At 36.3% G+C, this 16,899-nt stretch overlaps 1 protein-coding gene across 15 annotated transcripts in view; it reads left to right on the top strand.

Moving 5' to 3' along the window:
• Window positions 1-15,538, top strand: part of LOC114454634 (peripheral plasma membrane protein CASK-like) — a 131,961-nt gene extending 116,423 nt beyond the window's left edge. For 5 of the 15 annotated variants that reach the window (XM_028435192.1, XM_028435198.1, XM_028435196.1 and 2 more), the window contains 8 exons: window positions 707-748; window positions 943-1,139; window positions 2,885-3,000; window positions 7,339-7,419; window positions 9,090-9,170; window positions 10,796-10,998; window positions 11,067-11,150; window positions 14,749-15,538. In XM_028435192.1, the coding sequence (XP_028290993.1) occupies window positions 707-748; window positions 943-1,139; window positions 2,885-3,000; window positions 7,339-7,419; window positions 9,090-9,170; window positions 10,796-10,998; window positions 11,067-11,150; window positions 14,749-14,925 (981 nt within the window). In that variant the 3' untranslated portion in view covers window positions 14,926-15,538. The remainder of the gene's footprint in view (window positions 1-706; window positions 749-942; window positions 1,140-2,884; window positions 3,001-7,338; window positions 7,420-9,089; window positions 9,171-10,795; window positions 10,999-11,066; window positions 11,151-14,748) is intronic. The other 10 variants (XM_028435199.1, XM_028435203.1, XM_028435201.1 and 7 more) reach the window with 4 other exon arrangements.
• The last annotated feature ends 1,361 nt before the right edge of the window (window positions 15,539-16,899 follow it).

Raw genomic sequence — 16,899 nt, forward strand, 5'->3', positions numbered from 1 at the left:
TGACTTACTGACGGCAATGTGGACCAAGCTCTGACTCCAGTCGTACAGGGAACGGACTGACCTTATCAGGGGGTCCGGTACCCCCTACTCCCGGAGGACCCACAGGAATCCCTGAGGGACACGGTCTAATGCCTTCTCCAGGTCCACAAAACACATGTGCACTGGTTGGGCAAAGTCGCATGCACTGGTCCACAGTTCCACGACCAGGACGAAAACCGCTTTGCTCCTCCTGGATCCAAGGTTCTACTATCCGGGGAACCCTCCTTTCCAGTACCCCTGAATAGATCTTACCGGGGAGATTGAGGAGCATATTTGGAACACACCCTCCGATCCCCTTTCATAAAAAGGGAGACCACCACCCCGGTCTGAAATCCAATTACAGTATATCTGATATATATGTATATATAATTGCTTTTAATTACATTACATAAGTAATTAATTAAAAAAAAATTTATATCCCTTTTTTAATGAACAATAAATAGGAAAAGTTTTAAAGGATTGTTTATTTATTTAAATAGTTTTTTTAGTTGATATAAATTTAAATAGATCAAATAAACAGGACATATCAGAAGGTTTTGGCTGATCTTGTAAAAAAAAAAAAAAACAATGAGGATAAATGATGTGGATTTTTGTGAAACCAGCAGGGGGCAGCAAAGTTCAGATGTTTCTCTGCATGATGTGTGTGTGTGATGCTTTCAAATCCTAGAGTGAACCCTGCGCTGCAATCAAGGAGAAAATGTGTGTGAAGGTAAGAACTAAAGAAGAGACGCTCAAACTTTACGCTCCTGTGCGTTTGTGTTTGTGTGTGTGTGTGTGTAGGACGGATACACAACTAGTGCCTGTGCTGTGAAGGAACACAAACACACACTTGGAAGTGGGAAACCCTCCATGATGGAACGTCACCATCTTCTCCTACTGATGTTTGACTGCGTCTCTCCTCAGATTTACGTGCGTGCTCAGTTTGCGTATGACCCCTCCAAGGACGAGCTGATCCCCTGTAAGGAGGCGGGGGTCTGCTTCACGGTGGGGGACGTCCTCCAGATCATCTCCAAGGATGACCACAACTGGTGGCAGGGGAAGCTGGAGAACACCAAGAACGGCACGGCTGGACTTATCCCATCACCTGAGCTACAGGAGTGGTGAGAAGCAGAGAGATTAAAAAAAAAATACATATAGATAAACAAATTAATTAATTAATTAATTAAAGAGAAGCAGAGAGATAAAAAAAAAATACATATAGATAAACGAATTAATTAATTAATTAAAGAGAAGCAGAGAGATAAAAAAAAATACATATAGATAAACGAATTAATTAATTAATTAAAGAGAAGCAGAGAGATAAAAAAAAATACATATAGATAAACGAATTAATTAATTAATTAAAGAGAAGCAGAGAGATTAAAAAATATATATAGATAAACTAATTCATTAATTAAAGAGAAGCTGAGAGATAAAAATATATATATAGATAAATTAATTAATTAATTAGTTAATTAAAGAGAAACAGATGGATTAAAAAATAGATAATCAAATTAATTAATTCATTTAAGAGAAGCAGAGAGATTAAAAAGTATATAAAATAAAATAAACGAAATAATTAATTAAAGAGAAGCAGAGAGAACAAATAATAAATAAAATAAATAATTAATTAGAAGCAGAGAGATTAAAAATAAATAAAATAAACTAATTAATTAAGTAGAAGCAGAGAGAACAAAATTAATAAAATAGACAAATTAATTAAAGAGAAGCAGAGAGAATAAAAAATAAATAAAATAATTAATTAGAAGCAGAGAGATTAAAAAATAAAATAAACTAAATAAGTAGAAGCAGAGAGAACAAAATTAATAAAATAAACAAATTAATTAAAGAGAAGCAGAGAGAACAAAAAATGAATAGATAAACAAATAAAAAATGAATTATTAAATTAAAAAAGCGAAGCATGCAGAACATATTCACTATCTGTGCCTAACACACACACGAATGTGTGTTTGTGTTTTTTTTACGTGTGCATCAGAGACTAGTAGGGGTTTGCGTTGCTATCAATCTGGCAATAATATCAATAATTACAAATTTCACCTTTACAAGTATAAAATGGTATGAAATACAATTTATTTCATTTTTTTTTTAAAACTAAATGGTAACTAACTGTAATTCAAACCAGTGGTATGTTTATTAAACTGTGAAATTACATTTTTCAAGTATAACTTTTGCTTCTACAACAGATTCTGTTTCTGTTAAGTTTTTAAATTTTTTTGGTAACACTAAGTTTGTTTTTTTTTTTTTTACATAAGGCTGATATTAAACTGTCATTATCTGTCATTAGTATTAATAAGGTGTCATGAATTAAGTGTCCATTAAATTACGACATTTTTGGAGCTATGTTGGCATTTTTTGGGTTAGATGGAGGGATCTAGTCTGCTTAGGTTTACAAACCACACTTAATGACAGCCTTCATAACACCTTATTAATGCTAATCATATCCTAATAATGACCGTGTAATATTAGCCTTATGTATAAAACTTGAAGTAAAGTGTTACCATTCTTTTTTCTTTTTTTTAAGTAACCACATACATCTATCAAAGTGTCCAGTATGTTTTATGAAAATAAAGTGCAGCCTTTCAGCTGAAATGCATTGAGGAGTGATGTAGTCTAACAAGGTCTGATGTGATTTACTGACACGTGCTATGCATATGTTAGTGCAATTAAAGAGTTTTATTGTTAAAAAAAAAAAAAAAAACAGGATTAAAAAATTGATTTGGAATTCTTTTGGATTGATAATCGCGCAGTGAAATATCACGATATATCGCAGAATCGATTTTTTTCTTACTTGTTGCCTACTGACTTCCCCTGTGTGTGTGTGTGTGTGTGTGTGTGCGTGCTTCAGGCGAGTGGCGTGCATGGCCATGGAGAAGACCAAACAGGAGCAACAGGCCAGCTGTACTTGGTTTGGAAAGAAGAAGAAACAGTACAAAGACAAATATTTGGCCAAACACAACGCAGGTAAAACACTACAGTATGGATAACACTGATGTTCAGTCACATCAGCTCCATTAAGCAATAAACATTTCACCTGTTTCTGTGAAATAACCCTGGAACTAAAATCAATCTGTCACTGAGAATGTTCATGTGCACTACTCAACACTGCACTATTATTATTATTATTATTATTATTATTATTATTATTATTATTATTATTATTATTATTATTATCTTATCTTGTTATATTATTTTATTTAGTTTTGCACATATTAGTCTAACTACTGTTTATATTTATGTTTATATTTTTTTGTAGTTAATTGTTATTATTTAATGTTTACACTATTGGAGAGAGCACAGTTCACCAAGTCAAATTCCTCGTGTGTATAACTTACATAACTTGGCCAATAAAGTTCTATTCTAACATTTAAAACAGCTTATCATGTAGGAAGACAATGAACCTGCTTCACTTGATGCGAACATCTCCGTCTCCATGGTAACGAAGCAGGGGGCCCTGTGGGATCATACTCTATCATCCACCTCGTACTTGTTTCTCTCAAACCTGCAAAACACACACTCTGCACTGACAACGTGCACGCTGCTGTTACACACACACAGTAGTGATGACACACAACTGTTTCATAGCCAGATGGATACAGACGGAGCAAAGTGTGTTAACGTGCACTTTTTCACCGTGTGCGCTGATGCATTCTACTGTTGACACTTAGGAATGCGGAAAAGTAGGAAATTCCTCCAGTTTCTGAATTAAAGCTGGTTTTACACAAACAAACGTAAACGTAGCTGTGTTGTTAGAATGAGAAAGATTCTTCTGCTGCATATACACACACACACACACTGATACACACACAGATCAATCACCTGCATCACAGTACACAAACACACACACACGTGTACACGCACACAGACACACACAATGTACACACACATACACGCACATACACACAGACACACACTCTGATACACACACACGTACACACAGATCATCACCTGCATCACCAGACACGGACACACACGTACACGCAAACACACACACACACACAGACATGTATACATGCACACATACACCGACAGACTTACAGACACACACATGTTCACGCAAACACACAGTCACACACGCACACACACAAATGCACAAACACACATGTACACACACAAATGCACAAACACACATGTACACAAACACACACACACATGTACACACACAAATGCACAAACACACATGTACACAAACACACACAAATGCACAAACACACATGTACACACACAAATGCACAAACACACATGTACACAAACACACACACACATGTACACAAACACACACACACATGTACACACACAAATGCACAAACACACATGTACACACACAAATGCACAAACACACATGTACACAAACACACACACAAACACACATGTACACACACGTACACACACACACTGAGGCGTCTGAACACTGGTGTAATAATCTTTACACTTTAAATGCTGCACTGACACAGAGTGACTGTCATGGACTCAGTCAGCGTTACTTAAATCTGAGGATTATGGGATGGAACAGACGCAGGTTAAAGGTCATACGTGTGCATGTGAGCGTGTCACAGGTGTGGATTTAAAGGAGAAGTTCACAGGTTTTATTGCGATCCTTGTGATGTGATCCGCACTCATTTTCCGTGACCTCTGACCTCTGTGAATTCCTCCTTTAAAACCCTGAGCGTTTCCCAGCATGCTTTGCACAGGATGCTATTAGAATGTGTGTCTGCTTGGTCTCATCAGAGATTATATTAACGCTGCACTCTGTCCACACATTACAATTTTATTACTTGAAAACATTTACATTTTATTCTTACAAAGCATTCATATTTAAAAATATTGTTTTTCTTCCCTGCTAATTATTGTTCTTCATTTGTTGCTTAATATTTACTGCTCGGTATTTACAATTATCATACTAACTTAGTTTGATACTAAGTTTAAAAACAGTTTTAATTATTATTGTTGCTGTATTGTGGATAAATAAATATTTACATTTTCTGTATTATTATAATTCTAATTATTGTAAATATATCGAAGTTATTATTATTATTACTACTATTAATAACAAGTGTTTTTGAAGTGTGTGTGCGTGATATGCTTGTTGTTTTCTTGTGTGACGTCGTGTTCTTTCTGCTGCTGTAACAATGTTCATTTCTCTGCTTTAATGCTTCTGATGGGCTTCTTTGCATGTAAGTAACACCTGTGTGTGCGTGTGTGTGCGTGTGTGTGTGTGTCTACACTAATAAAAGTGGTGTTCACCATAATAGAGCGCTGGCTCCATTAGGAACCTGTACGTGTTTGATTTCAATCAAAAATAAGTCAGTGCTAAACAACACAGCAGCTGTTCGTGTCAAACATTCAGTTATCAAGACAAAAATACACATATTGCTTCCAGACCGTATGGAAATGTTGGTCATTTGTTTTTAACAATGATTTATTGGCTCCAGATGTGAAAAACTGATGTTTAAAATGTCATTTTTGCATTGACTTCAATTATTCAAGAATGCTGTATAATATAACATTGGGATATTTTCCAAACATCATCTCCAATGACTTCAAATATGAGTATTTTTTTAATGGACATTGAAAATGTATTTATTGAGAGTTTGAAAGTATTTGTTACGCTACCATTAACACGTTAAATCATGGTAGGAAACATTTTAGATATAAATCTGTATCTCTGTGGATGCTTTGTGTAGCTAGTCTGGAGATGGTTTTAAGTGAGCAAAGATTGTGGGAGGAGATAAATTCACTAAGTTTTATAGTTAAAAAATAAAAAAAAAAACAGAGTGATGAACTTCATAATTTGCGATTGTTTTAAATGTACAAGACTTTCTTTATTTTGGGGAAATTTGCACATTTGTAATTTTGAAAATGTTGAACATTAGAGGTTTGCTGTAGCGCCATCTTTAGGAAGATCGTCCTGTTTTTGCAGCTGAGGGAATTTGGAGATGGTTCATGAATGGAAAGTAGGATTTCTTCTTCAGAAGAAAAACATGCAGGATAACAATATGTTTATGCCAGAGTCCTTTAGAGAGAGAGTTGCAACAACGGAAGTTCCAAATGCTTGACCGTCACGTTCTAAGAGACATAACTAGGATTTTTGGTCATTTGTTGTCAACAAATGCATTGATTTACAATATTTATACAGTACACCGTCATATGTATGTGTATATAATGATACTATATATATGATAATAAACCACTCACATGCTTTAATGCACACGTTAATGGTTTTAGATAATAATAAGAATAATAATATATCCAATATGATTATTTAAACATCTTACCGTTCAAAAGTGCATCACAAACTGTCTACTCCGCTCTAGCTCCATTGTGGTGCAATAATAAACTGCTAACCTCTGGGAACTATGGCCGGGCCCGCGGACCATCTCCAGGCCAAATAGCACGTACCATGTATCCAAGAATTCAGTCAAATGACTCGGTTCCATCGAGTAAAACAAATCAAATTGCACAACGTAAAATCGGAATCTACGTTGAATTGCTTTTTAAATGATATATCACATGACTATGTTCTGATAAATTTAGAAATTACCAGAAAAGGGGGTGGGCCCCCGTTCCTCCCTCTTTCAAAGGGGTCTCCAAAAGGCTCTTGACATCCGCTCATAGAATATCTATGTCAAATTACAGTCCAATTCAACAAGCATTAATGGAGAAGTCATATGAAAATTGGGACCCCTTGGCGCCCCCGTGGCACATACGGAGTAATGAGCTCTATTCATGTATTGGTATGTGCCAATGATTCGGTACCACCAACTGTCACAATATTTGACTCACAAATAAATGAGAAATCGACTTTTGTTTTTTTTTTTTCTTTTGGGGCCCCAAATCAAAAATGGGGCTCAGAGTGTTGATGCGTACACATCCATAGATTATAGCTATAGCAAATTTCAGCTCGATTCGTTTACGAATAACAGGCCCCGCCTAAAAACTGATGATTGGAGTGAACGGAGTTGTTGCTGCTCTCTCTCTCTAAACACCTCTGGTTTATGCCAGTTTAGGCTATTAAACCTATAATAAATGCAACAAATTTAAATTTTGTGGAAATATAAAAGCTAATTAAAAATCCTCAGAGGAAACTAATTTCTTCTAATCAGTGGCCAATGATTCAACACAAAAACTGATGTTTTTTGGATGTTATTGATGTCCAAAGTAAGAGTTTTTTTCCTGCTCCTCACCTCAGCCTATCATTCTCTCTTCAGCAGATTCCAGCGCTTCCCATCCCTTTCCAAGGACCCCCTGTTTCTCCCATCCATACTCCTCCCCATCCTAACATTTGGTATCTTCTCTTTTCAGTGTTTGATCAACTAGATCTGGTCACGTACGAGGAGGTGGTGAAGTTTCCAGCCTTTAAGAGGAAAACGTTGGTTCTATTAGGTCAGTTTACCTGAAACGTGTTCTTTATCAGCTCCCACCCTCTAGCCTTTAATACATGTGAACATTATATTTATACATTTACATACAATTACTATTGCAACAACACGTCATCGGTAGGATAAAACTAACCTGTCTCACAACGGTATATGCACAGAGTGTATCTCTATTAAAGCAAGGAATGTCTGTGTGTCTGTGGTGTTCAGGGACAGACAGAGATCATATTTATTTATTAATTTATTCTACGTATCTGCAGCTTGGTTCAAAGCTGTGCGACGGGGGATTTGTTTGGACTGAAATAGTCCATTTAACGAATAATTTCATTATTGTGCCGGAGCCTTTAGTCACGTGGCGCACTACAGCCAATCACCGCACACCGTAGTCACGTCATAGTCACGTGTGTGCTCTACAGCCGAGCGCGCACCCGAGCATCCATCATTTTGGCTGTTTTTAAACTTTTTTAGCAGCTAGCACATAGTCCCAGTGTGTGCATCCAGCACACAAAAAGTACACAAAATGACAAAACAACAAAAACCGACAAAATAACTGTAAACACACAAAAAGGCTCCAAAAACACACAAAATGACTCCAAAACACATACATTACAGAAAAATACACCAAACGACAACAAAAATATTAAAATAGTAAAAAAAACAACTAAATATTAATACAAAAAATACACAGAATGACAGCAGAAATGCACAAAACTACACCAAAAAAGCAACAAAAATACACAAAATGACTCCAGAATCACACTGGAATGGCAACAAAATAATTCTACAAAAAAAGGCACAAAAAGACAACAGAAAGATACAAAAATACACCAAACGACAACAATATTAAAAAAAAAAAGACAAACACATTTATCATGTGCATGTCCCATAAAATTAAACCAGGGAAATCACACTCTACTTAAGCTCCTCCCACTATCTGAATACATACTTCTGACGAGCACTGTACTAGTGTGTATTAATGACAGAAACAACCTGTGATTATTCTGTAAAAATAACTGTTATTCCTAATGTGTCCACAACACACATGACAGATATCATGACAGATATCAATCCCTTTGGGGAAATTTTGTGGAATAGTTGGAACAAAATTGCAGGGATTGGCGAAAAAATTTAGTGTTAATTTAACAATTTCAGATTAAAAAGGCGAACACTGCTAATATTGTGAAGTTTCATTGAAACTGTGTATTAATTTGGAATTAGTTGGTAATTTTTGCTTTCTGCTGCGGGCCAAATTGGATGCACAAAACGAAGACCACAATACAATAAATGACAGAAAAATACACAAAGTGAATCCAAACGTACAAAAGGACTACAAAAATACACCAAAATTGCTCAAATAGCACATACAATGACTCCCAAAATGTACAAAATTTCAGAAAAATACACAAATAATTTTTGCTTCCTGATTCGGCCCCTGGGCCTTGAGTTTGCAACATGATATTTTAAAAAATATTCTATACATTTAACTTTGTTTTGGCTGCTGTGGTGATTTTATTCAGTATTTTCACGTTTGCAGATGTACAAAATGTTTGTAAATGTTAAATCATGCTATTATTTAGCACATTTTCTGTGACCACCACATGGAAACTGCCTGACATTTTGCACATATACTGGAAAAAATGTGTGTGTGTGTGTGTGTGTGTGTGTGCTTTTGTGCAGGAGCTCATGGAGTGGGTAGACGACACATCAAGAACACGCTGATAACCAAACACCCAGAGCGCTTTGCCTACCCCATCCCTCGTAAGAAGATCATTTCCTCCACCTTTAACTCACTATTTATTTATTTATTTATTTATTTATTTATTTATTTATTTATTTATTTATTTATTTAATTATTTATTTATTTGTTTATTTCGAGCCATTTAACACAAACAGAATGATCTGTGATTGTTTGATCACCATTATTACAGATTGTTTGGATGTAATTTATGTTAAAACGTCACACTTAGAGGCTTAGAAAAGTCTGATAAAGCATCAGTGGAGTATTAGAGGATTTTATACGTTAGATCAACAGAGCTTTACCATTATGTGTCAACATAGACCCATTAACCATCTAACAGCTACAGAGTTACTCTTTACCAGCTAAACCACACATGGCAGCCTGAGGGCCACATGCAGACATCGACTAAAGACTAAATACAACAACAAAATTACACAAAAATGACAGAAAAAAAATCACAAAATGGCTCCAAAAACAGACCGACTCGAAAAATGCAAAAACCCACAACAAAAGGACTGAAAAAAATGCAAAATGGCTAAAAAAAAATACACAAAACGATAAGAAAACACACAAAATGACAGAAAAATACACAAAATGACTCCAAACATACAAAACCACTACAAAAATACACACACTTGCTCAAATAGCACATTATATAACTTCAAAAATACCTAAAATGGCTCCAAAACACACAAATGACTCAAAAATACACAAAACAACAATAAAACCACAATAAATGATGATAAAACACTGAAATGACTCCAACAATACAAAATATGACAACGGAAAACACAAAATGACTCCAGACAAAAGTACTACTAAAATATAGGGATGTCCTGATACAACTTTTTCACTTCTGATACAGTACCGATATTGCAGCTCTAAGTACGGGCCGATGCCGATATTGATCCGATGCGATATTGGCACGAATCATACCTACTTTTATGACTTATTTTGTAGTGTGGAATGTTAGAAAAAGGCTTAATCATGTGATGTTACTCAGAGAACAATAGTCAGTAACAGTAGGTATGAGAAAAACTGACCCATTTATTATTAACCAACTGCTTCCATACATTTTAACCTTCAACATAAGATCTACAATGTTCTACAATTGAATTAATATAATATATATCAGAGATTTTAGATGCAGTTTGATAAAATCCGATATTTGTTTTCTGGCTGATATCAGATTAGGACACGCCTGCAAAAATACACACATTTTCTCAAATAGCACATTAAGCAACTCCAAAAATACACAGAATTACATCAAAATTAGAGCAAATAACAGAAAAATACACAGATTGATGACAGAAATACATAACAACAACGGCTCCAAATGCACAAAATAACCGAAAAATACACAAAATGACTCCATGAAAAACAAAAACACACAAATGACTTCAACAATGCAAAAAAAAACATCAGAATGACGGAATAAGACACAAAATGATTCTAGACATATGAAACGACAACAAAATCGCCAAAAACATACAAAATGATGTGAAAATGACACAAACCCATTGTTCTTTCCTGTGATGACGTTCTGATGGTCATCGTTCTAGTTTGTGGCCCTCTGATTGGACGATCACATTTCTGTAAGAAATGTTTTCCCTCTGTGACCTGATCTGTTCCGTACCTGCTGCAGATACAACCAGACCTCCAAAGAAGGAAGAGGAGAACGGGAAGAACTACTACTTTGTGTCTCACGACCAGATGATGCAGGACATCAGCAACAACGAGTACCTGGAGTACGGCAGCCACGAGGACGCCATGTACGGCACGCGCCTGGAAACCATCCTGAAGATCCACCAGCAGGGCCTGGTCGCCATCCTGGACGTGGAGCCGCAGGTCGGACCAGTCGGATGCGATCGGATGTTCTGTCTGTATGTGTGTGAACGTTATTTCTCCTCCTTCAGGCTCTGAAGGTTCTGAGGACGGCCGAGTTCGCCCCCTACGTGGTTTTCATCGCCGCGCCGACCATCACACCAGGAATCACTGAGGTAGGAAGCAAACCAGGACTGGACTAAACATGGACCAGAGCCACCTTCATCATAAACAACAGTCAGCCATAATATTAGGACCCAGGGTTGGGGTTGTAATCGAGTAACTGATAATGAATTACACTTATTATGTAATTATAATCGTAATTGTAATTTAAAAATCTGTTGCTGTTGTAATCATAATTGAACTGTAATTGAGTTCATATAATTGACTTTGTAATTGGCATGAAAATTCTATAAAAACTGTCAATTACAATGTAATTAAACGCAAACCTGTGAAATCATGTTGAAGTTTTATGGCTTACATTAAAGACGGGCAAGTTTTATCACAGCAGGGCCACAAAAATGTGTCGTTATGAACATTCATGTCAGCATTTAGAATAATAACCCATCTGAACATTAATACAAAACACAACAAAGGGTTTTTGTGATTGTTTTGTATGTTTTATTGTTATTTTTGTAATTATCTTGTGTTTTTGTGTATTTTGTTGTTTTATGTGTTTTTCTGTTGTTGTTGTTATCTTGTGTTTTTGCACTCGTTTTGTGTATTTTTGTTGTCATTCTGTATTTCTTTATTTGTTTGTGTTTTTGTTGTGTTGTGTGTAGTTTTGGGAGTCAATTTGTGTATTTCAGAATCAGAAATTCTGATTTTCATTTGTGTTTTTGGACATTTGATGTATTTTGTTGTCATTTTGTACACTTTTTTTCTCATTTTGTGTAGTATTGGGGATAATTTGTGTTGAAGGAGTCATTTTTGTGTATTTTTTATGTTTTCTATACATTTTCACTTATGTATTTTTGTGGTCGTCCTCTGAGATTTTGTCCTAAATATTTGGTCATTTTGTGTGTTTTTGAATTTTCTATTTTTTTATGTTTGTTTTTGTTATGTTGTGTGCAGTTTTGGGAGTAAATTTGTGCATTTCTGTTTTCATTTGTGTTTTTGGATTCATTTTATGTATTTTGTTGTTTTTTTTATAATAGTTTTCAATCGTTCTGTGAACTTTTCTTGTTGTTTTGTTTGCTTTTCTCTCATTTTATGTTGTAGGAGTCAATTTTGTGTTTTTTTCTATACTTTTTCAGTAATTCTTTGGTTTTTTTGGCGTCGTCTTCTGAGTTTCTGACATAAATATTGGGTATTTTTCATTTCATATGTAATTATTAAAATATGATTTTATGATTAGATGATAAATAATGTTTTTAGTGTCTTTTACAGCTGATTTAAGACATGGGTCAGAACTGACCCATTATCATAAGAGATGCTAACAGAAAGCTAACACAAGTGGAAGCTCAAGTTATATAACGTTATTTATTAAAGATTTTAATTGTAATTGGGAAAATGCCTGTCATCATAATCATAATTGACCTGTAATTAAACATGGATAATTGAAGACATAATTGTAATTGAAAAATGAAATTTACCTCAGCAATGCTACCAACCAATCAAGTAGGCACATTTGCACAATTCTTCCCCTAACAGACCAGACTGCTAGGAGGGACAGCAAGTGTGAGTGAGTTATGTAGTGTGGATGTTTAGGACAAGGTCTGGGTTAGAACACACTCAGATATCCATCTAAATGTGCTTTTAACACACAGACAGACACACAGACAGACACACAGACAGACACACAGACAGATTCCTTGCTTTTAAAAGAGGTAGGGTTGATGACATCTCTCTATAACACATTGGAACATTAGAACATTGGAACATGGGGATGACATCGTCACTGTGGAGGTAGGACTGATGACATCATCACCTAGTCCGTCGACTCAGGAGGTGGGTGCGTGGGGGTGGGGCGTCCAAACAAATCTGACGTTGCACATCTTTAAAGCAAGCAGCAGCCATGTTGAAACTCTCAGGTCAGTCTGATCCTGATCCGCAGAGATATTTGAGGAACACAGACAGACAGACAGACAGACAGACAGACAGACAGACAGACAGACAGACAGACAGACAGAGATTCCTTGCTTTTATAGATAGATATTATGGCTGATTGGTGTGTTATCCTGGAAAAAAAACCTCATACTCTTCGTTCCCTTTTCATTGATCACTACATGTTATGAGGTGTGTGTGTGCGCGTGCTTTGCGTCTCATCTTCCTCTGCACTCGTGTGTATCTTTGCATGCTGCATGTTTCTTTGGCTCCGCCCTCAGATGCCAAAGTGGTGTCAAACACTCCCAGTAAGTAAAAACTGTGCGTGCGTGCGTGCGTGCGCGCGCGTGCGTGCGTGCGTGCGTGCGTGCGTGCGTGCGTGCGTGCGTGCGTGCGTGCGTGCGTGCGTGCGTGCGTGCGTGTGTGTGTGTGTGCTGTTGTCCTATGAGACGGTGCTTCATACTATGCTCCATATCAGCAACCAGTTCCATGTTGTTACCTTAGCAACTCTGGATGAACAATGATTAGGGCTGTGATGTAATGTCACACTAACGTACTGTACACTACAAATGAGTGTACGTCCAAGTTTCCCAAGATACATTTGGAATCTGCAACAATAAAAACCTGAATCACACTGAGGATAAATAATAAATATCTCTGTTGATTCTCCACCTTTACTTTGAAAGTTCTGAAAACATTTTAAGTGAGAAAGTGACCAAGTAGAATATCAACATGTGCTCATTTCATCCATAAAACTCATTTCAGAGATTTTCAGAGACCCTCCACTGTGCTACTGACAAACTTCCTGTTAACTTCAAAATAAGAGCCCTATTTACAAAAGGGTTAAAAAAAAAAAAAAAAAAAAAACAGAAGAAGAGATGCTTTTATTTTGAAAAGGTGATATTTGACTGTGGCTTAAAGCTGGTCCCAGGATCATTTTACATTCCTCTCGCAGTGCATCATGGGAGTATGACTAGGGTGCGCCCACCATGCATACTTAAAAAATGTTTCTATATAGAATACATCTGGGTATTTCTTGCGTACATAATTGATAATTAATCACAATTATTGTGTAATTATAATTTTTAAAATCTGTTGCTGTTGTAATCATATTTGAATTGTAATTGACTTTAGATAATTGACTTTGTAATTGTAATTGCAATAAAAATTGTATAAAAAATGTCAATCCCATGTACAGTTCTACACATACTGTATGTAGTTAACAATTATTAAAATGTTTAATATCAAGCTTTCCCACATTTTACCATTTAAAAAACATATAAATCAAGGTTTATAGTGACACAAAAAAGGCCCAGATGTATTAAAACCTATATTTTCATTGATTAAGAAGAACTAACAGGATAAGCAATAGATTTTTTTGTGTATTTTACAACTGATTTAGGATCCGTTATCATATGAGATGCTAACAGAAAGCTAACACAAGAGGAAGGCTAACTTTTATCAGGTTATTTATTTCAGGCTCAGTAATTGTGATTAATTGTAATTGAGCTTTAGTAATTAAGTACGTATTTGTAATTGACTTTCTGAGGATAAAAAATCATTGGAATTGGAAAAATGCTGGTCACTGTAACTCATTGACCCCACACTGCACTATGAGTTGTATGTTAGTGTGACATTTATAACAGTCATTGAGTTTTACTGTTATTCCTGCTTTCCTTTGATCTTGGTTGTGGTCCATTAATTCTTCTCCTCTTCCTCCACTTCCAGGACGAGTCCCTCCAACGGCTGCAGAAAGAGTCTGAGATCCTGCAGAAAACCTACTCTCACTACTTCGACCAGACGCTCATCAATAATGAGATCGATGAGACCATCCGGCTGCTGGAGGAGGCTGTGGAGGTGGTGAGCAGCAGCACTCAGTGGATTCCTGTCTCATGGGTTTACTGACGAGGATGGGGAAGTTCTGAATCCAAACGGGACGAAAACCACCACGGGAACCCACCTGGAGAAAGACCACGTGATCCTCGTGTTGTAAAAAATAAAACCAACGTGAATATTGTCCTGTCTGTGCTAGCTAGGAAGCATCATCATCTTCTACATGTTTTGTTCTAAAGACACAGACCTCACATCGTAGCTCTTCAACCAATGGAATAAAAGCACACAAACATCCATTTCTCCCTCTTTTTTAAACTCTGTTATTCCATCCACACGTTGACTCGTCACCATGGTTCTGTCCCTCCTACCGTGACTCAATAAGTCTTTCAAAGACCCAGGTCGTCGTGCATGTGGACTTCTGCCAGGAAGAACGTTTTGGTGCCCCCCTCCCCAAGACCCCCCTCATGTTCCTCTAAATCTCCGAGAAGGAAAAGAAACGCACGGATATGGAACGATCACATTCCAGCTGTTTGAGTGTAAAAAACAGCCAAAGTTGGACAGACGGAGCTGGACGCCTCTATGCACATCCTGCATCGTGTTTCTAAACCACAGATTTGTAGAGCGACGCTAAACGGTGTGCGTGTGTTTGTTTTAAAAAGAACTAATAAAAGTCTGGATTTTTGTCTGCTGTGGTTTCTTGTTAACCAACAACGTGGGAATCCTGGTTAATCTTTTTTAATCTAAATTATGATGTGCACATTCAGGTACAAACACATGGATTAGGCACATTAGTACCAAACTTAGTAGAATTACTTCTGCTTTGTAGCCTTCCCTATTGAGGATTGGCTTTATATTTGATGTAAATCTCTGGGGTTTTTTTTTTTGGTGGACTACAGATTTCTATATTTAAAACATCATTTATTGTCACTGAGTATCATATATTTCCATAACTTCACATCACCTGTAACTACTACGGGTCCTACTTCAATCTGAAAAAAAATTATCTCTGTAGGTCATGTAGAAGATTAGAAGAACCGTTATTAGTTACGGGGATGTGATTTTCGGAGAAGGAGCTGTGGTAGAAAAGGTTAATGGTGAAAAATTATCTGACAAACATATTTAGGGTCTGAGGACTAAGTAGGACCCTATTGTAATGCAAGTCATTTTTATTATTACAAAAAGTTATCGCATTTTTGAGGGACTAAACACGTTCAAATTCTCATGAAAATTTGAACTTATATTAATTTGATATTTTGGGGGAGTTACACATGTGAATGGCAAAATGACTCAATAGTGCCCCCTTGAAAATTGGCTTTTTGAAATGTAATTGCTCCCAGCTGGGACTGATGACATCACTGTGGAGGTAGAACTGATGACGTCATCTCACACACTAATGATGACCTATCCACCCCACCACTGGAATGAATTTAATGACCATGTATAAATATACGTCTTGCATCCAACACTGCACTGTTAAAGTACTTCATACATTCAAGGTTTAATTTTAAACATACATGGTTATGTGGTTGTGTTATAAAACAATATTGACAATAAAGTTTAATCTTTATAGATTGAAATATTCCTCTTAGCATCGTGTTGGCTTGGACAATGTGCTACAATTATGGAAGTTATTAAGAGTTTGTAGAGCTAAGTAGATGCTAATTACCTTTCATTCGTATGCTCAACCATCATTGATAGTCATAGCGCCGCCACCTATTAGTAAAAGGAAATCGTAGGCATTATAGTTGCACAGAACATTGCCGGAAAAGTTTGTGATAAAGCTACTTTAACATTTCTGCCACACTCCGACATGCAACATACCAACGTGCGCCACGTTCCGACATGCGTGTGGTGTCGAGGGCCCGTTTATCACTGCTTGCAGCTTTAATTTCATCTTGAGTTTGACCCTTTATTATTTTTATTTATTTAATTTGGTAAATCACTTTAAGGATTAATTATCTTTTTACAGTGAAACGTAGTAACATTTGTTCAAGAATAACAAATACAAGACAGGTTCAAGGTGAGTGCAAGTGCTAATTTTGACAT

This window comes from Gouania willdenowi, chromosome 21 (genome assembly GCF_900634775.1).
Source record: "Gouania willdenowi chromosome 21, fGouWil2.1, whole genome shotgun sequence".
Classification (NCBI taxonomy): domain Eukaryota; kingdom Metazoa; phylum Chordata; class Actinopteri; order Blenniiformes; family Gobiesocidae; genus Gouania; species Gouania willdenowi.